The sequence below is a fragment of the Sturnira hondurensis genome, unplaced genomic scaffold, assembly GCF_014824575.4.
Source record: "Sturnira hondurensis isolate 20B ecotype Veracruz unplaced genomic scaffold, ASM1482457v3 Scaffold0009776, whole genome shotgun sequence".
Taxonomy (NCBI): Eukaryota; Metazoa; Chordata; class Mammalia; order Chiroptera; family Phyllostomidae; genus Sturnira; species Sturnira hondurensis.
In genome coordinates, this window is record NW_028082407.1 from 1,024,023 (window position 1) to 1,049,507 (window position 25,485).

The window sequence follows — 25,485 nt, forward strand, 5'->3', positions numbered from 1 at the left end:
CATTCTCTTGCTCATTAGTTTCACTTGCGTTTCCACAAAGGTGCCATTACACATGCAGTTTCTCCTTCTGTGAAATGCTTATCTCACCCTCCGGAGAGTCATTCTTCTTTCAAACCCTGGCTCAGGTGCCACGCCTCTGGAAAGCATAACCTCAGTTCCAGGCTAGCTGGGTTAGGTTCAATGTCCTCCTTCTTCATTCTGCACAACTTCCACATGCTTGCGTTGCAATATATTGTCCCAAATTACCTATTTGCCTGCTAAAAGTCACATTTACATAGTGTGACATAATAATTTGCTTACTCATCTGCTAGTCTCCGAATTCCCCCCCCACTTCCCCCAATCCATGGCTTCTCTAAAGCCTATGTCTTCCTAAACCTCCCAGCCATGCAGCATAGTGTCTGCCCCAAAACTGGGATTAAAAAAAACAAAACAAAAACAAAAAATAACTACTGAGTTGTTTTATAAGTTCTCCTTTTGCCTGTTTTTTTTTAAATATTTTATTTATTTATCTTTAGAGGGGAAGGGAAGAAGAGAGAGAGAGAGAAATATCAATGTATGGTTGCCTCTCGTGCGTCCCCTGCCAGGAACTGGGAAATGGCCTGCAACCCAGGCATGTGCCCTGACTGGGGATGGAACCGCGATCGAGTGGTTCGCAGGCCCGAGCTCAACCCACTGAGCTACACCAGCCAGGGCATAAGTTCTCCTTTTGTTTTCCTGAAATTGTTTGACACCACAGAACACCAAGTAAGGATAACATTTTTTTTTTTACATCATGAAACTATTGCTGTGCCTTTCAATATTTTGGCCCAGATGTTAAGGTTCATTAAACTTTTGACAGTTCTTCTGTTGCACATACATACATACATACATATTAATAGCTTTAAACTTGAAATAACTGTTCATTTTCCACTTGCTATAACTAAGATGAAAGTTCACAGTGTAAGGCAGGTTTACTGTCACAATAAATAACTTCAGAGGAAAATATCCTGAGCACAGAATTACAAATCGGGTAGAAAACACCAAACCGATAGCAATTACTAGAACAAAGGAAGAAAACAAACTTTTATTTTTATCTTTAAATGAAATCCATGCACAAAGTCTGACATCAGGTTGGGAAAAGAACAAACCCCAGAAACTGAGAGGTAGTTTACAGTTCTTTTTATCTTTTATTTGGTCCTTCTCTCTAAAAATGTATACTTTCTTAGATCACATCTGTTATATGCCATTAAGATGCTATTTTAGCAAGCATTACCAGTTTATTGTCTTTTTAAATGAGAAATCCGGTGCACACACCCCACCCTGGCCCAGATATTACTGACAACCACAGATGACATCTAGTGCACACTGCTGTCCAGATAAAACAAAGCCTCTGTCTCCCAACTACCCCGACCGTGCTCCTGTTGTGAGCACACTTCAGGTCATCCTAACAGTGTCTGACAGACGTGAACACCTTCCACTTTCCCCACGAACTATTATGCAGTCGACATTCACCCTTGGAATTTAGTACCTGACGACTGAATTATAGAAAGGTTTCTATATATGCATTACATTTGCTCCATCACTGTCACGTTTCCTGGTAAGCTTTGGTTTAAGGCCCTCACACGTGGAAGTCTGAGCACCTTCTAGGCGCTCTCTTCACTGTGAATTTTACAATGATTCGTGAGAGACGACCTGTGGTTGAACAGTTTCCCGCACGTGCTGCACTCGTAGGGCTTCTCCCCCGTGTGGATTCTCTGGTGGGCAATCCGTGACGAGCTCTGTCTGAAAGTCTTCCCGCACGTGTTACACTTGAAGGGCTTCTCTCCCGTGTGAATCCTCCGATGCTGGATCAGAGCCGAACTTTGGCCAAAGGAGACCCCGCACTCCTCGCAGCGGTAGGGCTTCTCCCCGGTGTGGATCCTCTGGTGGTTGCTGAGCGACGAGTTGCAGCGGAACGTCTTCCCGCAGGCGCTGCACTTGTAGGGCCTCTCCCCTGTGTGCATCCTCTGGTGCTGGATGAGGGCGGAGCTCTGCCTGAAGGCCTTCCCGCACACCTTGCACTTACAGGGCTTCTCCCCAGTGTGAATTCGCTCGTGAATGATGAGCGTGGAGTGGGAACTTAAGGCTTTGCCACACTCATTGCAATTATAGAACTTCTCTCCAGTGTGAATTATTCGGTGTCTGTTAAGTCGGGAAATAGAAGTGAAGCCTTTTCCACATTCGTTGCATCTGTAGGGCTTCTCCCCGGTGTGAATTCTTTCGTGTTGGATCAGAGATGCGCTCTGACTGAAGGCTCTCCCGCACTCACTGCATTTGAAGGGCTTCTCTCCCGTGTGGATCCTCTGGTGGTAACGGAGGGATGAGCTGGACTTAAAGGTGTTGCCACATTCATTACATAAATAGGACTTCTTTCTGGAATGGATCCTCTGACACCCAGGCAGGGACGCGCTGCAACCAGACGATTTCCTGCCTGGGTTGTATTTATAGGGGTTGTCTCCAGCATGGATTTTTTGATGTATAAAAAGGCCTGACCTTCGACTGAATGATTTACCACATTCTTTACATCTGTAGGATTTCTCCACAGTGTGTGTTCTCAGATGTTTGTAAAGGGATGTACTAAGGGTAAAGGCTTTTCCACATTCTTTGCACACATAGGGTTTCTCTCCGGTGTGGGTTATCTGATGTTGAATAAGAGCCGAACTTTGGTTAAAGGCTTTCGAACATTCTTTACATTTAAATAATTTCTCTCCACTATGATTCTTCTCGTGTTTACGAAGGGATGAAGTGTTAATAAAGGTTTTCTCACATATACTACATTTATAGCGTTTCTCTGCTATGTTGCTTTTTGGTTGATTCAGTAAATTTAAATTCTTTTTGAAGCTGTTTCCTTGTATTTCACATTTTGGGGGTGTTTTCTCCCTAATAAGTACTGACTTTGGGTTGAAGTCTTGGCCAAATTCAGTCTTTTTATGTCTTCTTTCTACAGTAAGAATGTTCTTCTGGGTGACTGAAAATATCTGAACACTCTCGTTCTTCCTCTGCTTTCTCTCTGATCTGTTTTCATATTCGCAGGGATTTCCTGACTTGGAGTCCCAGGGTCCCTTCCTTTTGGATCTTTTCAGTATCAGCTCCTGAAATGAAGAATCTTGCGTTTGAGTTGACTTGGTGGTTTTATGACTGCTCTTCCATCCTGGAGGGGGAAAAAACCAAGATGTTTCATGTGATATAGCATTTGGCTCCAGGGACCAAATTGCACAGAATAGATAAATATTGATGATACTCAAATAAGTTACTGGTATATGCCCCCCCAAAATAGTTAAAGAAAAATTTGGGGAGACTTAAGCAGTATAGAGAAACACACAATGGGAGCTGAAATACTAGGGAAGAAAAAAGTAATAAAACAAGCCCATTTAGAGGAGGGTGGGTGGGCGTGACCAGGAGAACTGGTGAATGGAGCGGAGAGCGTGACTGGGGGAGGCGGTCTGCAGTCAGAGGCCAAAGCCCCCGACAGACCCCCCCACCTTACCTTCACGACATCTCTCTTCTCTGTGCAGTCACTCCTAGCTGCAGTCTTCCTCCCTTTCCCTCATGGAAATTCCCGTGTCCTCTAGACTCACTTGAAAACTTCACTCTGAGTCTTTTCTTGACTGAGTTTCCATAGTCCATTCCCCTTATTATAGCACTTGCCAGTGTTTTAAAAAACATTATACATCTAAATATTTCCCTTTTCTCCTGTAAGGGTTCTTCACAAACCAATTAGCACGCCCCATTTACCTCTAGGTCTTCCTGGAGGCATCCAAAATACATACAAGAGTTTTGCTGACCTTCCTTAAGTAGTTATATATTCCTAATTTAAGAAATGTCGAATAGTCTCAATTGTTTATGTATTAACTTCACACACACACAAGTTGCCTTAGAGATCAGTGTCGTTACACAGTAACAGGAGGGTTCCAGGGCCAGTTCAAACAGGGAGGCATTACTTAATTACTCTAGAGGGGTTACAGGTACACATGAAGCCAAAAGTCGCAAGCTAGGAAGGCAGACTTGCGCATGGATCAAGAATGGGACAGTACAAGCAAAGTAGAAAGGAGTCAAAGATCAAGAATAAGGTAGGCATAGCCCCAGCCAGTGTAGCTCAGTTGGCTGTGCGTTGTCCCGCAAACCAAAAGGTCACTGGGTTTGATGCCCAGTCAGGGCACAGGCCTGGGTTGTGGGCTTGGCCCCGAGTCAGGGCACCTAGAGAAGGCAACTGATTGATGCTTCTCTCACGCTGATGTTTCTCTCCCCCTCTTTCTCTCTCCTTTTCCCTCTCTCTAAAAATAAAATAAAATAAAAATAAATTTAGAAAAAGAATAAGATAGGTATAAATATAAAATGGTAGAAAAGAACTAACATGATAGAGTGGTAAAGAAAGAACTGATTTCACTCAGACTAGTGTAGCTCAGTAGGCTGGGTGCTGTCCCGCAAACTGAAAGGTGTCATTGGTTTGATTCCCGATCAGGGCACGTGCCTGGGTTGTAGGCCAGGTCCCCAGTTGGGGGCACGGGAGAGGCAACCAATTAACGTTTCTCTCTCACACTGATGTTTCTCACCCTCTCTTTCTCCCTTCCACTCTCTAAAAATAAATAAATAAAATCTTAAAAAATTAGATTTCAATAAATATTAAAACTGGATAAGAACACAATTCACTGAATATTAAATTTTGTGGTTGTGCATAGTTTGGCATTTTCTCCTGTGTTAGAGGTAACCATTTAAAGGGCCCCTTTGTATCTCATTGTATTTGAGATTCCTATTTGACACTAACTTTCTTACCTACGTACACACGCCTTCTGGTTGGTTAACATATGTATTATACCTTCCTGTTTTCTTCTTCTACCAGTATTCACTTCTCAGTTTCCTTCATTAATAACTTTTTCTGCTCCCCTTTAAAACTAGTATTTCCTGGAATTTGGGTTTTGGGGTTTTTTTTCACTCTACACTTCCTTCTTGACGAATTTTATATGCCCCACACCTTTACTGCTTACTGTAAGGGAAAAGGGAGGTTCTTCCTTTCTGCCCAACAACTTCCTGGCTCCTCTGCCATCTAAGTCTTGATCAACTAAATGACCAAATTTTAATACATTATTTGGGCAAAAGTACGGAAGGCGGTCCCATGCACACAAAAAATCAGAGTACACTGGTTCTGGGGTTAGTCCATTTAGTGAAATTCCACAGTTTGGATTCTGGCCTGTGACCAGGTGAAGTCAGAGATTCCGCCTCAGGCCTACACTGGACTGCGGCTTTGGTACCAACACCTTCACCAGAGCCCCGAGCCCCTGGGCACAGGCACCCGTGGGGCTCTGCTTCCCACGCTTCCCTTCAGTCTCCCACAGAGTTTCATGGTCTCCTGTGGAGTCTCCCTGTCTTAAGTTTTGCTCTCTGCCAATTGTTTCCACACTGTAGCTAAAGTACTCTTTTTTTAAATCAGGATCTCATCATGCTGCAAACTTCCCCAGACCCTCTAACTCATCTTTAATGCTTTATACATGTAAGGTCCAGAGTACTTAACATGGCAATCCAGGTACTGCACAATCTGACCTTTGGCCTCCTTTGTCATCTCCCTACCCTGGCTTCTTGCCAGGTATGCTGAACTATGTGCAGTTTCTGGACTACTCCACGTTTTCTCACATTTCTTTATCTTTGCACATAATGCAGACTCCTTTCCATGAACAAATAGTCATTAAGTGCCTACCATGGGCCAGGTAATGTTCTAGGGAATATGGACAATGTGATGACTAAGACAGAGTCCTGGAACTTATACTTTGGAATGAGTGTATGTGAGAGCTGAGGGGATGGGGAATGAAGTGACAGATAATAAATGAGTAAATAATAAAAGCCATATTGACATGTGAAGAAAGACTTCCCTGGCAAACAAAACACAAAACACAGAAGTGTGGTGACTTCGGAGGACCAGCAAAGCACCTGCGTTGCTCAGGTGCATAAGCAAAAGACAAAAGGGTAAAGGAGGCTGGAGCAAAAGTTGGGGCCAGTCATGTTAAGGCCTCATATGATATGGCAAGGAGTTTATTCGTCGCATGTCAGAAAGCCACGGGGACACTGCATGCTCCAGTTAGCTACTGCGCAGAGGGCACAGGGTGGGGCACAAGAGGAAGCAGGAAGAAGGGAAACAAGAGGAAGCCGTAGGTAGGCAGGCGAGAAAGGGGCACGGGCGCGGAGGAGTTCACCAGGACACACCATTACGGAACTACTAACAGGACTGGACTTGCCCATTAACGTGCTGCAGGCGGGGTGCTGGGAGGGAATAAAAATGCCGGGGTGGCTCCCAGATGTCCCGCCTGAAAATGATGAAAGCCCGCCCCGTCTCCACGTGGCCCCAACGTCTCTCTGGGGACCTTTGGACTCCAGTCCTATGTCCTGTTCTTTTCCTCCACAGAAGACTCACGTCGCTTCGGAAGGGAGACTCCCACACGGAGCAGAGGGCTGGAGGCGCGCGAAGGGGAAGGTGTTGCTTCTTTCCTCCTTCCTGCCGTCAGCTGGGCTCGGCCCGCACCCATCAGCGGGGCTGACACCCTCCGCCCCGCTCACTCCTGTCTGCACACCTGGCCCCTGGCTCTGGACGTGCACACACGTTCTCTCCCACATCGGAGAAACTCCGCATCCTCAGGGAAGCCTGGTGGACCGCCCCTGCTCTGTGTCCTGGGCACTCTGTGCCCTTCCCAGGAGGTCCAGGCCTCAACCTGCCACCCCCCCCCCCCCACGCTGTGTTCCCCAATCTTCCACTCAACTGCGAGCTCTGCAGCGCAGGGCCTGCGTCCTTCTGTCCCCAGCTTCCACCATAAACGCTTCTCCCCTTCTTTTCCCGATGTTTCCTTCCTAATCTACCTCATCCATGTCCCCGGGGCGCTGTCTTTTGCTGGGTTCCCTCCCTGGTCAGCAGCTCAAGGCCTCCAATGCTGACTCTGCCCTGATGGCTCCCTGACGCTTGAGTTCCAACCCCGCTTGAGTTCCAACCCCGCTTGAGTTCCAACCCCGTGTACCTTCAACACTGCCCGTGGGCAGGGTCTGCCAGAGTTTCTCACTCACATCTCAAATGGGCCCACGCCACACAAAATTCGCCCTGTACCCTTAACAAGGGGCCCCTCCCATTCCCTCCTGAACCCCACTGCTGGGCCTCCTTCCAGGCCCAGTTACACCTTTTGGGCGAGTCTCTGGAACTCCCCACATCTAGTTGTGCCTCAGTTTAAATCCATCCCCTGCAGTGCCTCCACAGGCCCATTCTTATTCATATCAAGCTAAAGATTTCATGGGTTATTGCCCACGTGAAAATGAACAGATTTCATGGGCCTGAAGTCCCCTTTATTCTGCCCATTCTCAATCCTCTTCCAAATGTGACTGTTACCAGCTAAGCTCCGTCCTTCATTTTTCTCTCTGTATTCACCTGCCATACCCGTTATACCTGTAGACAAACACCCACCTAATTTTCTTCAAACATAAATGCTGATACATCATAACAACGCTCCGGAACTTGCCGGCCGTGGGGGGCGGGGGGAGGGGGGCAGGGCTTCGCCCACACCCGGCGCTCTCCTCCCACCGTGTGGCGGAGGAGGGACAGACCACAGCTCAGTCAGCTGGGCCTTTACTGAAGGACATTAGACTGTTTCTGACTCAGGCCAACTTTTCTAAAGCATCAAGGGCCATGGACTCTTCTGCTGAAAGTCCTCTGCGTTGCCCACCGGACAGCTCGCATCTCTAGAACTGTACCAAAGCACTTCATACGGAGCCCCGACAACTTTCCTAAAATTGCTTCTTTCCTCCTCTCGTTCTCTCCCCGAGTACACACCCTGAGCCTCAGTCAGAATGAACTACTGGTAACTCCTTAAATACACCGTGTTTGCTGAATGAACACATGAGAATGTCACCCTCCTGTGAAACGACAGGCAAGGACAAGAAGAGAGATCCTGATGGGTTCATCTGTGAAGTGATTACCAGGGAAAGGACACTCGTGTCTCGGGTACTCAGTGCATCCCTCTCCAGCACTTCCTGAGGACTGAGAACCCTGGGGACACTTTCCCGACCGCTGTCCCCAAGCTGCACCTTCCACTCACCAGACTGCTGCCTGCCTGGGGACTCCCAGGGCCCTCAGCCCCACTCACCGGGAGAGGCGCCTCCAGCACCTTCCTCCTCTGCCTTCCAGGGCTCTTCTCCTCGCTGCAACAGGGAGATCACTTTGGGTTTGGAAAGTGGGAGTCCTGCTCACAGACAAAAAGAAAAAGACTTGGTTTTGTTTTGCTACAAAGAGCTCTCCCAGATCTGAGTGGAAAACTGAGGGGAGGGCACAAAAGCTTCCTTGGGGTGCTCAAGTTGTGTCCCTGTGATGTGAGCGGTACATTAGGAAAAAGGAGGGGACTTGCAGGACACGACTATCAGTAGTAATCAGTAATAATCAGTTGTACAGTAGGGAAATAGCATAAACATGTAGCCTTGATTCAGAGGGCGCCTACGGAAGATAGAATGTGTTGCGTGTCTAGACTGAATTAAAATTTGCTAAAAGGCATCTACGGAAAGGATCATGTACCAAAGAGCTTGTTTAAAAAGAGAAAACACTCCCTCACTCCCTTTCACGATGGCAGTGGTTGGCAAACTTTGGGTCACAGGTGAAATTGAGACCAAGGTCTGTTTATGTATGACCCTTGACCAAAGAGTGATTGAAAAAAAAAGCCGAATATGTTACAGAAAACATATGTGGCCCACAAAACCTAAAATAAGTGGGAAAGGCAAGTGGTGGGTCCAGAATCTGAACAAAGCCCCCCACACACACACTCACAAGAGAAAGAAACCATGAAAAAAAATCGCTGCAAGGAAATAGCGCCTGCACCATGAAGAAACTTCTAGTGTAATCTTACAGAGGACGGGATGATTATCAACAGCACCTCCTCCACCCTCACACATGCACAACTCCTTGTGCGCTGCCAGGGAGTATGTCTTTAGGGTTTACTTGTACAGATCCCATAAGGACAGTCTCCGAGTGAAGCTCGGTGGAAGTTCAGTGGACAACCCACAGCTCTTATCCAGGAAAGCGGTGCTAAGTCACTCGTTTCTGGACTGGAAAAGGGAACTGGGGGAGGCGAGTGGCAGGTCAGTGAAGGGCGCTGAGCACGCTTTCTGCTGCGAGCTGAGCAACCAAATGCAGAAGGTACCACGGGAACACTGCGTCTGAAGTGGGGGCAGTCTCCACCATGTCAACACTGCAGACTGTGCCACCCCTGGGGCAGTTCCGTGCCTAGGACGGGAAAGGTTTTTCCTATTTGTTTTCGGAGAGCTAATCATGAAATCCTCAGGCAAAACTCGGCCAGTTTCTCACGACCCGCCGCTTCTACCCAGGAAAGCGGATGCCGAGTGACCCCACCTCTAAACTCAGCACCACGGGGACAGCGTCCTCACCCAGCGAGACCAGGTGACTGTAGTTCTCCAGCATCACGTCCTGGTACAAGCTTCTCTGAGACGTTCGCAGCTTTCTCCACTCGTCCCGGGAAAAGAGCACGGCCACGTCCTCGAACGTCACTGACACCTGCCACGAGAGGCGACCCCAGCGCGCCAGGACCCCATCAGAGTGAAGGGGGTGGCGGGGAGTAGGTGGGTTACTATGAAACGCTTGCTCAGAGCCCCACAACCTACCCCTCAGGTCGGGTTACTGTGCTACAGTGGCTCACAGAACCCGGGAAAGCAAGTGACTTACTAGATTACCGGCCTGTTGTAAAAGAATAAAACGCAGCAACGGCGAGAAGAGATGCACAGGGCAGGCCTTTGGGAAAGGGACCTGGAGCCGCCACACCCTCTTAGGAGGTGTGCCCCGTCCCAGAATCTCCGTACATTCAGTCGGTGCAGAGGGATCTGATTAAGAGCTCGGATCCCCGGGGAGAAGCTGGGAGGGGCCGGGGGAGGAGCTTGCAAGGCACTGGCGGGCAATCTAGGACGGGATTGGCTGAGGAGCCGCCGCCCCCAGAGCCAATGGGAAGACAAAGAGGGCGGGCTCTGCGGCGCAGGAAGGGCTCTGGGCTCCGGCTCCAGGCTCTCCTTCCTTGAGGCCGCCAGGATGCAGCCGCCTGCACTTTGCGACAGGCATTATTTTGTATGGGAAGGAACTCCGGGCACGGCCTAGGACAGGGCTGGCCTGGCAGGGGGTGGTAGGGTTATTCCTTAGGTGCTCTAGAGGAGACGAGGTCTGAGCCAGAAGCCTGCCATTGTTCCAAAATTGCGTAGTTTTTGTATGTCGTCTCTAGTTTGTAAACTAAACCTACAGAAACAAAGTAACTAAAACAAACAGGGGAAAGCTAGAACTCAGGTGCTGGAGTTTAGCCTTAATTGATAGGCTTAAGTGATTAAAACTGGAACCTGACAGGACTCAGTAACTGCTCTGGAACACACAGACCCCTTCGTCACCAAACCCGAGCCTCTGGGATTCTTGCCTAGAGGGTGGCGGTGGGCGGCAGGACCGTGAGTGCGGCTCAGTGACACTTTCACTGGGTTTTTATGACGGTTTCATCAGGAGGACATGACGGATGAAGTCACTGGCACGACTGACGAAATCATCGCAGGCCACGGGGCGGACAGCCCCACGTTCCAACCTCCTAATCAGGGTTGGTTTCTCTAGCGACCAACCCCGGTCCTCATGTCACCTCATTGCTATAAAGTCCGGTGTGACTGAAAGGGCTGGTTAGGAATAAGGAAACAGAAGCATTTCACCTTTATTGCTTAAAAGTTATTTCAGATTTAAAAAAACTATTACCAATCACTTAGGGAATTAGAAGTGCTTTGGAAGCGATGTGCCAGAAACGGGGATAAAAACCAAATATGTATTTTATATTATAAATCACAACATATAGCTGCTCAGTGGCACAGACCGAATTCCAACCCAGGTGAGTGTCCAAGGCACCCTTCCAATCCACTCTGCGGAACAGCCCATCAGCGCCCACCTCACAGGTTAGCAAACCAATGAGATTCTCCATTTACTGGAGAGGGAGGGTGGTGATGATTACACAACAACGTGAATACGCCGAATGCCACTGACTCATACACTCAAAAAGAGCTTAAGTGGTAAATTTTATGTATCTCTTTGCACAATAAAAAGCTAAAATGGTAAAATACAAACATGTACATATATACATAAAGGTTCATAAAAAATGATTCCGAAAGATGCACACTAAAGGGGTGATAATGATGATCTCCAGATGTTAGGGTAAGGGTGATTTTTTAAAAAAATCTAATTTATTTATTGTTAGAGAGGGGAAGGGAGGGAAAAGAAAGGGAGAGACTCAACAATGTGTGGTTGCCTCTCACGCCCCCTACTGGGGACCTGGCCCAGAATCCAGGCATGTATGTGCCCTGACTGGGAATGAAACCAGCAACCCTTTGGTTCACAGGCTGGCATTCAGTCCACTGAACCACACCAGCCAGGGCTAGTAAGAATGATTTTAATTTCTTCCCTATACATGTATTTTTTATTCTCTGAATTTTTAACATGAGTGTGCAATACATGTATAATAAGATAATTTATTGGTGTATGCGGGAAGACAAAAAATGGTCTTGTCCTCAAAAGAACTTACAATCCAATTGGTAGAGAAGAAAAACCCATGAACTAACTTGGACAATGAAAGAAAAAGTATGGCTGGACAGGACTGCAGGCCGCCTCCACCTTCAAACCTCCCTTTAACTTACAGAGAGGAACTCGAGGTCCAGGGCAGCCAACACTCAGGCCACCTCATTTATTAGTGACAGAAGCAGCACAGTTATTAAAGTTTTTCTTTTTCTTCTTCTTTTTTTAATCCAGTACTCAGTGCACTCTCGCTCTGGTCAGAAACGCCCTGTGAGTTTTCCACATGGGTCCAGGCAGTACTGATGTTTGGGCAGTGGGCAAGGTTAGGGAGAATGCAGGCTGCGGTTCGCTCACACTCCGGGGGGAGAAGATTCTGGGCAAGACAGTGACGTGGCTCTGTCGGAATGGAGCTGCAAAGCCTCAGGAGCAAGCAGCCCACACACGCAGTGGGAGGCCCTAGCCGCACTCGGTTAAGGTCAAACGCCACCAGTCACTGTGGGTCTGGTGCCCTAGGAACAGAGTGCTGGGCCTGCCCTGGTTCTGAAAGACCACCAGAGCGGGATCTGGGGGACAGCAAGCGGGACAGCAAGCGGGACTCAGAGCCCCACGTACCTGAGTTTGAACTCAGGTTTCTTGACTCATGCTGCTATGAGCATGGGAACGAAGGTAAAGGCTCCAGGACAACACCCAGCACTGTTAGCTGTTATTGCTGGATGAGCACAAGTGAGGAAAGGACAAGGGTTCTCTGGGTGCTAGGAACACAGCAAAGCAGCTTCTATCTACGGGCACCAATGGTATTGTGACTAGAGAAATGTGGTTTGGCTACCAGGATAACCACATATGTTGCTTGGCCTTGATCTAAACACTTTCTACACTCCAATTCCTGTGCCTGTTTTACAGGTGAGAAACCAGACAAGGAGAGGTGGAGGTATTCACCCAATGCCCATAAACGGCAGCAGAGGACATGGGTTCAAACTCAGCCATCTGACCCAAAGCCCCACTTCCTAACCACTACATATGCTGCCTTTCCAGGACCAGTGTCCCACAAGACCCTCCCTGCTGCTTCCTGAGGAGCCAACAGACCTCCTACTGTGTCCCTTCCAACACCACGATCCCACATTCAAGCCCTGGCTCACTATGTGGGGTCCCTCCCTCATTTCCACACAGAAAGACGAAAGTGGCTGGTCAAGATCAGTTTTCAAGAGCGGTAGAAGCAAGGTACACAATCTGCAAAGTTAAGAGGAAGCAAAAAATGAAAACTGTGGATTGGAGAAGCCTGGGGAAGGTATTGCCAGGACTCTTCCCACTCTTAGGGGTGGGAAGAAAAAGGAAAGTATTCCTGCCCAGGGCAGGGAGGGAGATGTGGATGAGCCTGGGAGGTGGGGTCAGACAGCAACTCTCAGGAGTGTGACGTTTGTTCTGCCTCCAAGTGATATAAGGTGTGTGGCATCCTACCTGTCAAATTAGTAATCATGCACTGAACTGAGATTAATACAAAAAAGTGTGTCTATTTCGGAAAGAAGAGGGGTCCACCAGAAATGGAGTGGGGGAGAAGCCAAGCATTCACCACAGAATGCACCATCCACCAGGTGGGCCAACCCTTCCAAAGGAAAAGGATTTGGGCTCCAAACCCCGGGGGAGGCTGCACTGGGTACAGAACATCAGTGCGAGTGAAAACAGAAAACAAGCAAAAACAAGTAAATGACAACAGCAACCTGTCCCTAAGACCTGAGATACAGTGAACTCACCTGACAGCTTGCTTCCCTCTGCTCAGGAGCCATGTCCTCCTCCTTCGCAGCTCTTCCCCCTGAGGATGGGCAGAATCTGCAGAAGGCAGACCTGCGACAAGAGAATGGGAGCCAGGAGAGAGAAGCCCCTTCCACTTCAGTCCCCAGAATCAGCAGCTCTCAAATCCTTAGGCCAACTAAGCATGCCCCACGTGCCCTCCCAGAGAGACGTGGGGAGGAGACAGGAGCAAGCAGGACCAGAGAGAAGGGTCAGGCCACCCGGTGCGGGTGCCAACCTTCCCCCGCCTTGGAGAGAGGACCTGGCACCGACCAGCAGCGAATCGGGGCCCCGCCCACGCCGCTCAGTCCCCCAGCCCCGTGACACCGTCAGCACCCCTACTTCACAGACCAGTAAACTGAGGGCGGAGTGGGATCGGCGTGCGCGCTCACAGGGCGGGCGACAGCGCCCAGGGCTCCCACCGCGTCTCCAGCGCACCCCCACCCCCGCCCGAGCGCGCTCTCGACAACTTTCGCCGCCCCAGGCTTTTCCAACCTAGGGCCCCTCCCTCCTGTCAAGGAATCAATTTCTCGAGGCTTAGAGAAAACTGCTTCGGAACGGGCAAACATCCGCTTCCCCAGGGTGGGGAGAGGGCTGCTGCTTTCGCCGCAGTGGGCACAGAAAACAAAGACCCGGGTCAAAGTCCCGACTCTGCCATTGGGGGAAGTCGGAAATTCACTTCTCTCGGAAAACAGATCTTTCCGCCTGTCCGCCCGTCCGCTCGCCCCCCTGCAGAGCAGCGGGGCCCGGAGGGGAGGAAACACCTTTCTTCTCGTTCACCGACGGCCGGCAGGGGACTCAAAGGCCGGCAGAGGCCGGGCGGGGAGCGCGCTGGGAAGGGTCGAGAGGAAGCCGGAGGGGAGCTGGGGGCTGGGGCAACAAGACGAAGTGCCGCGTTCAAGGGCACGCCTGCAGGGCAGCTCCTGGGGGGCAGGCGGACAGAGCTGGGGTGCCCGGCGCTTGGCCCGCCCGCTCCCACAAAGGCCCGGATCACGCTTCTCGGCCTGTGCCACCGCGCATCCTCCCGAGGCCCCGATCCTCCCTCCCGCATTCCGCCGACCCTCCGCCACTCACCTCGCCCAGGCCTCGGGGATTGCGGAGGTCGTGCCTCCGCAAGAGGGGGGCTCCGGAACTTCCCCGGCCGGAGGGCAGCCTCCGGTCGAGACTCCCGTAGGTCTCCGGCCGGGGAAGCCACTCACTAGGGTGGCAGGTCCGGGAGGGGCGGGGCAGGGGGCGGGGCAGACACCGCCGCTAATCGCTCTGGGAAATGCAGCTCGGCCAGGACCTGAGGATTCTGGGAAGTGTAGTTCTCTGCGCTTGGCTGGGGGAACTGCGGGTCGCTAGAGCCTACTTCTGGAGTTGGCGCGGCCGTGAGTGTTTCGGAGAGGCTGGGGTTCCCGGGTGTTAGATAAGGAAGGGGAGGTTCCGCTCCAGCCAGTCACCGAAAGTGTGTGTGCGCTAAGGCAGTTGTGCGCAGCTGGAGTATGCCGGCGAACAAAACGGAGACCATTCACTGATCACTGCTCTCCAGAACTTTGGGGGAGGTACAGCACGCCATGGACACAATTATTTAACCTTTTCAACAGTGTCCTGTCTATCTGGCTGTCCTTTTTTATAATGCATACTGAGAACTTTCTCTACCATGTCTAATAAATGTTCAAGTTCCATTGCCAAGAATGCGTTGTCTAAAATGTCTGTTTAGCGCGTAAGGGTGGAACTCCACCAACCCTCGCTTGCTTTTGTGTACGTATTGAATGTTATGACAGGACACAGTAGTAATGGTGACGAGACCAACGCAAGTGGGGCGAAGACAAACATATATGTGAAATAAATGCATTATTTTAATAAACTCATTTTTAAGAAGTAAAAAAACCTCCGTTAAAAGTAATTTTGGATCCAACAAAAATGGGCGAAATATTTCAACAGACATGGATTGCACCAGTGAAGACATAGATATCAAGTAAAAACATGAAAATGTGCTCAATATTTTAGTCACTAGAAACCTTCACACTCAGACCCCAATGAAATACCATCACACAGCGACAGTACCAAGTGCAGTGAGAATGCAGAGAAACTAGACCTCTCACAGGTTGTAGGTGGGACTCTAAAATTTTACAGCCACTCTGGGAAATGGCTTGCTGATTTTTAAAATAAAGAAATTTAAATGTAGAGTTATATGTGACCCAGGAATATTCTGGGCATTTCCCTAGAGAAATGGTGACACAAAGCCTGTGTGCATATTTGTAGTAGCTTTATCCACTCAATAGAATGTTATTCAGCAATAAAAAGGGACACTTTATTGATAAGCACAACAGCACGGACGAATCGCATAGGCATTATGTTAAAAGAAAAACAAGGTTGAAACATTTATATACATTATGAATCTGTCTATATGACATTCAGGAAAAGGCAGAACTCTGGGGGTGGGGAATATATCAAAGGCTGAGGACTTAGGAGAGGAGGGAGAGCTGGACTACACAGGGACAGCACGGGGGACTTTTGGAGGGATACACCTGTTCTCTTTTTCAAATGTTTGTCAGTTACAGTGGGCATTTCGTGTATTAGTTTCAGGCATGCAGCGCACTGTTTAGTACCCACCCGACACCATGTAGAGTTATTAGGACATTCCAGACTGTGCTGTAACTTACATTCCTATGACTATTTTGTAATTGCCAATTTGTGCTTCTTAATCCCTTCGCCTTTTTTACCCAGCCCCTGAACCTTTTATCAGGTAACCCTCAGTTTGCTTTTTGTCTCATAAGTGTCTTTCCATTTTGTTTGTTTTAGACTACACATATACGATGAAGAAAATACAGGTTTACAATTGTGAGTATGCTAAACCCAGTTTATTCTTGTATTACTGATTATTAATTATATTATTTTTTCATATGAACAATTATAAACCTACTTTTGCCCCACCCTGTATGAATGAAACCATATATTTGTCTTTCTCTGTCTGATTTATTTTGCTTAGCAAAATACCCTCTAGGTCCACCCATGTTTTCTCAAATGATAAGATTTCATTTTCTTATGGTTGACTAATATCCACTGTATATACATACTACATCTTCATTACCCAGTAGCCCCACAGTGGAAACTTAGGTTGCTTCCATATCTTGGCTATTATAAGTAATGCTGCAATGAACATAGAAGGGCATATATCTTTTCAAATTAGTGTTTTAGATTTCTTCAGATAAGTACCCAGAAGTGGGACTGTGGGGTTTTAGTTCTATTTTTAATATTTAAAGAATAGGAATCTCCACACTGTTTTCCACAGTGGCTTCACAATCCGCATTCCCACCATCAGTGCACAAGGGCTCCCTTTTCTCCACGTCCCCGCCAACACTAGTTGTTTGCTAATTTGTTGATGATAGCCCTTCTGACAGGTGTGAGGTGATATGCTGTTATGGCTTTAATGTGCATCTCTCTGATGATTAGTGACCTTGAGCATATTTGTGTCAGTTGGCCATCTGTTCTCTTTGGACAAGTGTCCATTTAGGTCCTCTGCCAATTTTCCTTTTTAAAAAAAATGGTTGTTGAATGACAGTTGTCCCCATTTCTCCCTTATTACTCTCCCTGCCCTACCCACCCTCTGCCTCCCATATTCAATCCTCCCATGCTCCTATTGTCTTTGTCCATGGGTCCTTTATACGTGTTCTGTGACCTGACCCTTCCCCTTCTTTCTCCTGCTTTCCCCTCCCCCCTCCCCTCTGGTCACTGTCAGTTTGTTCTTTATTTTCATGTCTCTGGTTCTGTTCTGCTTGCTTGTTCGTTTTGTTGTCTAGATTCCACTTATAGGTGAGATCGTACAGTATTTGTCTTTCACCGCCAGGCTTATTTCACTTAGCAAGATGCTCTCCGGGTCCATCCATGCTGTTGCAAAGGGTAGGAGCTCCTTCTTTCTTTCTGCTGCATAGTATTCCATTGTGTAAATGTACCATAGTTTTTTGATCCATTTATTTAGTGATGGGCATCTAGGTTGCTTCCGGAACTTGGCTATTGTAAATTGTGCTGCTATGAACTTTGGGATGCATGGGTTCTTTTGGATTGGTGCTTCAGGGCTTTTAGTGTATAATCCCAACAGTGGAATTGCCAGGTCAAAAGGCAGTTCCATTTTTAGTTTTCCACAGTGGCTGCACCAGTCTGCATTCCCACCAACAGTGAACTAGGCTTCCCTTTTCTCCACAACCTCACCAGCACTTGTTGTTTGTTGATTTGTTTATGATGGCCATTCTGACCAGTGTGAAGTGGTAATCTCATTGTGGTTTTAGTTTCCATCTCTCTGATGCCTAGCAATACTGAGCATCTATGAATTGCTTTGGGTAGTTTGGACATTTTGATGATGTTAATTCTTCCATTCCATGACCATGGTATGTGCTTCCATTTATTTATGTTTTCCTTAATTTTTTTCTTCAGCATTGTGTAGTTTTTTGAAGATAGGTCTTTTACCTCCTTGGTTAGGTTTATTCCTAGGTAGTTTATTTTTCTTGTTGCTATAGCAAGTGGGATTTCCCCTCCTAATTTCTGTATCTGATATTTCATTGTTGGTATGCAAAAATGCCTTCAATTTCTGACTATTGACTTTGTATTTGCTGTTTTGCAAAATTTGCTTATTAGGTTGAGTAGTTTTTGGTGGAGTCTATAGGGGTTTATGTATGGTATCATGTCATCTGCAAACAATGGCAGTTTTACTTCCTCCTTTCCAATTTGGATGCCTTTTGTTTCTTTTTCTTGTCTGAGCTCTGTGGTTAGGACTTCAAATACTATATTGAATAGCAGTGGTGAAAGTGGACAGACACCCTTGTTTTGTTCCTCATCTTGGGGGAAAGCTTTTAATTTTTACCTGTTGAGTATGATATTGGCTGTAGGCTTTTTATATATGGCCTTTATTGTGTTGAGAAATGCTCCCTCTATTCCCACTTTGCTGAGTGTTTTTATCATAAATTGATGCTGGATTTTTTTCAAATGTTTTTTCCATATCTACTGATATGATTATGTGATTTTTATCCTTCATTTTTTATGTGGCGTTTCATGTTAATTGATTTGCAGATATTGAACCAACAACCTTGCACCCCAGGAATAAATCCCTGGTGTATGATCTTTTTCATGTATTGCTGAATTTGGTTTGTCAATATTTTGTTGAGGAATATATATCTATGTTCATCAGGAGTATTGGCCTCTAATTTTCTTTTCTGTAATTTTCTTTGTGTGGTTTTGGTATCACAGTAATGCCAGACTCATAAAATGAGCTTGGGAGCCTTTTCTCCTCTTCAATTTTCGGGAATATTTGAGAAGGATAAGTGTTCTTCTTCATTGGATGTTTGGTAAAAGTCACCGGTGAAGCCACCTGGTCCAGGACTTTGGTTTGTTGGATTGTGTTTGTTACTGATGCATTTTCATTATTTGTTATTTGTCTGCTCAGATTTTCTGTTTCTTTTTTATTCTGTTTTCAAAGATTGTATGCTTCTAAGAATTTATACATTTCTTCCAGGTTGTCCAATTTGTTGGCAGATAATTGTTCATAGCATTTTCTTACAATCCTTTGTATTTTTTGTAGTGTCAGTTGTTACTTCTCCTATTTCATTTTTAATTTAATTTATTTTTGCCATCTTTTGCTCCTTGATGAGTCTGCTTAAATGTTTGTCAATTTTCTTTATCTTTTCAGTGAACCAGTTCTTGGTTTCATTATCTTTTGTATTTGTTTTTAGACTTTATTTAATTTATTTCCTCTCAGAGCTCCATTATTTTGTTCCTTCTGTTTATTTTGGGTTTTATTTGTTGTTGTTGTTTTCCTAGTTCCATTAAATGTAATGTTAGGTTTTTTAGTTGAGATCGTCTTGGTTCATAAGGAAGGCCTATACTGCCATGAACTTTCCTTCTAAATCTTCTTTTGCTGAGTCCCATTGATTTGGGTTTGTAGTGTTTTCATTTTTTTTAAACACCTATAGAGTTTCTAAACATGGCTAATCCTACCTTTTTTTAAAGATTTTTTTATTTATTAATCTTTTTAGAAGGGAAGGGAAGGGGAAAAGGAGCGAAATATCAATGTGTGGTTGCCTCTCGTGAGTCCCCTGCTGGGAACTGGCCTGCAACCCAGGCATGTGCCCTGACTGGGAATCGAACCGCGATCGTCTGAGTCGCAGGCCCGTGCTCAATCCTCCGAGCTACACCAGCCAGGGCTTGTAGTGTTTTTATTTTTATTTGTCTCCGCATATCTGTTGATATTTCTTCCTTTGCCATTGTTAGCCCTTTCATTGTTTAGTAGCAGGTTATTTAGCCTCTGTGTTTGTGTTTTTCAAGGGGGTTTTTGGTAATCAATTTCTGGTTTCATACCACTGTAATCAAGAAGATGCTTGATATGATTTTAATTATCTTAAATTTATTGAGACTGATTTTGTGGCCTATATGTGGCCCTGGATTATGTTCCATGGGTACTTGAAAATAATATATATTCTGCTGCTTTGGGGTGAAATGTTCAAAAACTATCAATAAACCAGTCTGACCTAATGTGTCATTTAAGGCCACTGTTTTCTTGGTGATTTTCTGTCTTGATCTATCCATTGATGTCAATGGGATATTAAAGTCCCCTGTTATTGATGTATTACCATCCATCTTTCCCGTTATGGTTGTCAATTAGCTTTATGTATTTGGGTGCATAAATGTTTACAAGAGTTATATCCTTTTGTTGGAATGATCCCTTTATCATTATGAAATATTCTTGTTTGTTTCTTGTAATAGCCTTTGTTTTAAAGTTGATTTTGTCTGATATGAGTACTGCTACCCTAGCTTTGTTATTCATTTCCATTTGGGTGAAATATACTATTTCATCTGTTTATTTTACGTCTTCCTGTGTCTTTCACTCTCAAGGAGCTCTCTTGTAGGCAACACGTATATAGGCCTTGTTTTCTTACTCATCAGGCCACCACGTGCCCTTTGATTGGATCATTTAATACATTTAAAGTCATTATTCATGGTCTCTATTGCATTTTATTAATTGTTTTCTGCTTATTTTGTAGTTCTTTTCTACTCCTTTCTTATTCTCTTGCTCTCTTGTACATTGGTGACTTTCTGAATTGTTGTGATTGGATTCCTTTCTATTTATTTTTTTTATATCTCTTGTAGATTTTTGGTTTGTGGTTACAATGTTCTTCATATATGCCAAACAATGTCTATAGCAGTACTTTTTAAAAAAGATTTTATTTATTTATCTTTAGCGGGGAAGGGAAGGAGAGAGGGAGAGAATATCAATGTATGGTTGCCTCTTGGGGGTCCCCTGCTGGGAACCGGCCTGCAACCCAGGCATGTGCCCTGACTGGGAATCGAACTGCGGTTGTTTGGTTCACAGGCCCGCGCTCAATCCACTGAGCTACACCAGCCAGGGCTATAGCAGTACATTTTAAGTTGATGATTAAGTTTGTATGTGTTCTATAATCACTACCATATTCTCACTTTCTTTACATTTGTTTTTGTCATTATTTTCTGCTTCTTTTGTGCATGTGTTTTTGTGTAAGAGTTAATTTTCTCTAATAATTACAGATGATCATTCTGCTTTTGCCTGTTCACTTTCGTACTAGTTTTATAGTTGGTGGAACCACTGCTTTTGTCGAGTGTTTGCCTTTGTCAGTAGAGTATTTCTTTACCATATTTTCTTATTCATATTTTTCTTCTTTATCTTTTTAAAGAAATCCTTTCACACTTATTATAATATAGATTTTGAAGGTATGAACTCCTTTAGTTTTCTTTCTTTCTTTCTTTCTTCTTTTTGCCTAGGAAGCTCTTTATATATCCATCAATTCCAAATGCTAGCTTTGTGGAAGAGTAATTTTGGTTGTAGGTCCTTGCTTTGCATCACTTTGAATACTTCATGCTAGTCTTTTCTGGTATCTCCACCTACCTTTTCTCCAAATCGCTCATCCAACCTCCTTTTGCATCCAATCTGCTATTGGTTCCATTTAATGTATTCTTTGTTGCAGTTATTGTGTTCTTGACTCCTGCCTAATATTTTTATGGTTTCTAGCTCTCTGAGTGAGTTCTCACTGAATTCAACTCTTTTTCCCCATAAGTTTATTGAGCATCCTTGTAACCAGTGTTTTGAACTCTGCAGCTGGTATTTTGTTTGCCTTCATGTTGTTTAGTTCTTTTTCTGGAGGTTTCTCCAGTTCTTTTATTTGGTATATGTTTCTTTGTCTTTTCATTTTTGGCTGCCTTCCTATGTGTTTTTTTCCCTATGTATTGGATATATTTGCTAAGTAAGTCCCTGCTCTTGACAGTGTGGTCTTATGTACTCATGTGCGTCCTGTGATGCCCAGTAGTAGTCACCCTGGTCACCTGAGCCAGGTGCTCCAGAGATGGCTCTTGTGTGGGTTGTGTGGGCCCTCCTGTTATAGCTGAACCTTGATTGCTGTTGACACACAATTGGGTGAGACTGACCCTCAGACTGTCTGGCAGTGAATCCTGGCCACGACTAGAGTTGGTGAGCTGTTGAGTAAGAGCTGATGTCATGGGCTGGGACTTGCTTTAGCAGAGTTTTGGTACCAATATGCTGTTTTGGTGTAATTGATGGAGCTAGTAGGGCGGTGCTCTGCTATGTTAGTTCCGGGGTCTTTTAGGAGGAGCTGAGTGAAGGCCCAGGTCAGCCGCTACCTGTATCTGGCCCTGCGTTTGATAGCTGCCTATAATGGGCTTCGAGGCACCTGGTACAGGCTATGCTGAGAACCGAGGCCCCATTCTGATACATCTGGGCTTGAGGCGACTTAGCCATGGTACAGGGCATATTGAAACCATTTGCTGGATAATAGCCACTGAAAGCATGCTAGTGGGTTGGGTGTGGTCTCAGGGAATCACCATAGTAGGGCATAATGCTGGCCAGAATAGTGGAAACTCAAGCTGGATGTGCACCAGCTGGCTATATGGAGGGAGGACTCAGCAATGAAACTATGGCATGTGCCAGCACATCAGTCCATCAGGGGTGAGGGACCTCATCAGCCCTCACACTGAAGCCAGGTAATTCAACTCTCCCCACATTTCCTATGTGGTTTTCAAGTGACTGTCTCTTCGCTGGAGATTAAGGCAAGTTTTTGTGACTGAGTGAGTCTGTGCTCAGGCCCTTTAAGAGGACACCTGGGTCTACAGCATCACTCCACCTCTCACCGGACGGAGTCCCTGACAACCCTCACAGCCACATGTTGTGGGGATGGTCCTTTGCAGCACTGGGGCTCTAGTCTGGGCCTCGGACTCCTCAGCCAGCACCTCCAGAGCCCAAACCTCCCTCCCTGTTCTTACTCACCACACACAGGTGTGGAATCAGCTCATTTCGCAACTCTCCCCCTTTACCAGACTCAGTGCGGCTCCCTCTTTACATCCTTAGTTATGGGAGTATCATTCAGCTAGTTTGCAGCTTTTTCTCAAGGGTGGTTATTCTATAACCTAATTGTAATGTTGATGTGGCCATGGGAGGGGGCAAGCACAGGGTTTACCTACTTCACTATCTTGACTGTAAGTTTATGGAGCTGTTCTTTGTCCTGAGACCTATGTTGGTTATACAAATCTATAAATGTCTTACAGCTCATAGAACTGTATGCCCCCCAAAGGAGCAATATTTTCAAGTTACCACATGCAACTTAAAAATAATAAAATTAACAATAAGAAGTAAAAAAGAACATCAAATACCTCAAAAGAAAATGGTCAGGACCATTCTGGTTTCTATAGTTAGTAGTTTTATGGCCTTGGACAAGTTACATTCTCCATGACCCAATTTTCTCCTCTTGTACCATGGAAATATTTGTCAAATCGCCCCATGAGGGGTAAGGGAGTTAAGTAACATAGTACAAAGGTAGTCTTTGACATATTGGAATAATTTAGTACTGTCAGTTCTATTTTATTATGCACAGGAAGGTCATTGGCGTGAGATCCGTGAACCTTCACGGACACGTGTGCCATGAGTTGGCCCGCATGTCCTGCTTTCTGCTTTTCCTGTGTCTGAACTGTCATACCCACACCACTCCAAACAGGCTTCTCCACTTTACACATGGGAGGGCACATAGAGCCATTGAGTCTAACAAGTGCATTGCTTGACTTGTCAGTCATTCGCAAGTCCCACACCTTAGCGGTGGCTGGTACCGGGTAGCATCGCGGTGCTCGTCCTCAAAAAATGCTTCCAGGTGTCACTTTGGATCGATTTCCCTTAGGTCTTGGTCTAGTTTTCATCTGCATATTGGGGGCCATAGGGCCAGCCCTTTCTATAGGTGTCAAATGAATGAGTTTATATGACTTCAGAGCACCTGTCAGCCTCCTTTTAAAGTAAGGCCATGACCATGAATTACAGAAATGGTCATGGAATAATTTCACATCTCTCTGGACCTCAGTTTCTCTTTTGAAAAACAAAGAAGTATATGATTTCCAATTGCCTTTTTAGCTCTGAAATTTTCTAATACTGGGATCTTGACAAAACAATTCTCCTAATAATAATTAGTTTCCTTAAGGCTTCCTTCATGTCACGATTTCTCAAGCTATAGATGAAGGGGTTGACGAGGGGGGTCAGCACGGTGAAGGTGATAGCGGTCACCATGTCTCGTACTGAGTAGGAGGATGAAGGGTGCATATAGACCCCCAGGACTGCCCCATAAAAGAGGGAGACCACAGTGAGGTGGGATCCACATGTGGACAGGGCTTTCCTCAGTCCACGGGCAGTTGGCAGCTTCAGTACATTAGAGAGAATGTAAGCATAGGAAATGATTATACACGAAAATGGTATCAGGAATATCAGCCCACCCACAGTGAAGACCACTATGTCATTGACAAAGGTGTCAGAACAGGACAGCTTTAGAACGGCGTAGGGGTCACAGAAGAAGTGGTGGACAACATTGCTGGAACAGAATGTGAGCTGAACCATGAGGAGAGTGTGAAGGAGAGAGTGCAGGTTTGTAATGACCCAAGACACTGCCACCAGAAGGACACAGAGTCGGGGCCTCATGATCATGGTGTACCGGAGTGGGCAGCAGATGGCAGTGTAGCGGTCGTAGGCCATCACACTCAGGAGGAACCCGTCCATGTTGCCGAAAGTCATGAAGAAGTACATCTGGGTCATGCACTCCGCGTAGGAGATAGACTTGCTTCCCACTATGTGGCCCACCAGCGTCTTGGACATGGTGACCGATGATAAGCAGATGTCGACCCAGGAGAGGTTGGCCAGGAAGAAGTACATGGGTGTGTGGAGACGACTGTCGCAGCCAATGGCCAAGATGATGAGAAGGTTCCCGGCGATGATGAGCAGGTACGCACACAGGAACAGGCTGAAAGGAACCTGTTCCTGCCCTGGCTGCTCGGAGAATCCCAGAAGCAGAAACTCTGTGACTCGGGTCTGGTTGGCTCCGCCCATGTCTGCAGCCGAGAAAACGTGGTGCGAAGTGAAAGGAGCAATTTCAGTAGCTGGACCTGCAATTTCCTTAATGACAGTGGATCCAAAGTTTGTTTTTTAATGAATAGTACCTCAAATATAAAATTAGATGAGATGGCAATAATATGTCATGGTTTAAAAAAGATTTTTGTGACACTATTTTTATCATTGTTTGAGAATTAATTTACCATTAGGTGATTCTCTAAAGGTAGTTTTAATGAAAAAGCCAGTGAATTTGTATATGTTTAATAAGTTATTTTTTGCTACATCCAGCATGGCAATTTCACTAACATTTAGTGAATATCTGTATGCACGAAATATTTTTACATACATTGTTTCTTTTCATCCTATGAATGAATTCTGTGAGGGAATCAGAGGAAGAAACTGAGACTCAGAAAGACGAGACGGCGACATAATAACACAGAAACTTGTTACTGAAGTTTCAGTAACACACTGAACAACACACGGTTCGGCGATCTGACAAAAAGATATGTGTGAATTTAATTAATTCACACCAGACAGGTATTGTTATGGTGGCTGCTGTCATGATATTATTTGACAATTTGGGGAAGGAAGTCAGTGTCCCTGGCTAAATAGTAAAGGACTGTAGGTTTTAAAAATTCTTACAAGCTCTGGCCAAGTTGCTCAGATGGTTTGCATGTCCCGATATGTCAAGGCTGCAGGTTGGACCTCCCCCCCCAGTCAGGGAGCATACATGAATTAGCCAATGAGT

General features: G+C 46.0%; 2 protein-coding genes across 3 annotated transcripts; both read right to left on the reverse strand.

The window, feature by feature from the left end:
• Positions 1–777: 777 nt before the first annotated feature.
• ZNF354A (zinc finger protein 354A) lies at positions 778–14,589 on the reverse strand. 2 transcript variants are annotated; one of them, XM_037058051.1, is made up of 5 exons: positions 14,432–14,589; positions 13,321–13,396; positions 9,421–9,547; positions 8,133–8,228; positions 778–3,169 (listed from the first exon to the last, which is right to left on the reverse strand). In XM_037058051.1, the coding sequence occupies exons 2-5, from the start codon at positions 13,351–13,353 to the stop codon at positions 1,623–1,625; spliced, it is 1,803 nt and encodes a 600-aa protein (XP_036913946.1). In that variant the 5' UTR covers positions 13,354–13,396; positions 14,432–14,589; the 3' UTR covers positions 778–1,622. The 2 variants fall into 2 exon arrangements, with proteins under 2 accessions (XP_036913946.1, XP_036913945.1); XM_037058050.1 differs by having other exon boundaries at positions 13,321–13,411.
• Positions 14,590–23,472: 8,883 nt separating this feature from the next.
• LOC118995084 (olfactory receptor 1361-like) lies at positions 23,473–24,734 on the reverse strand. The gene has a single exon (XM_037057999.1). The coding sequence runs from the start codon at positions 24,732–24,734 to the stop codon at positions 23,784–23,786; it is 951 nt and encodes a 316-aa protein (XP_036913894.1). The 3' UTR covers positions 23,473–23,783.
• Between the last annotated feature and the right edge of the window lie 751 nt (positions 24,735–25,485).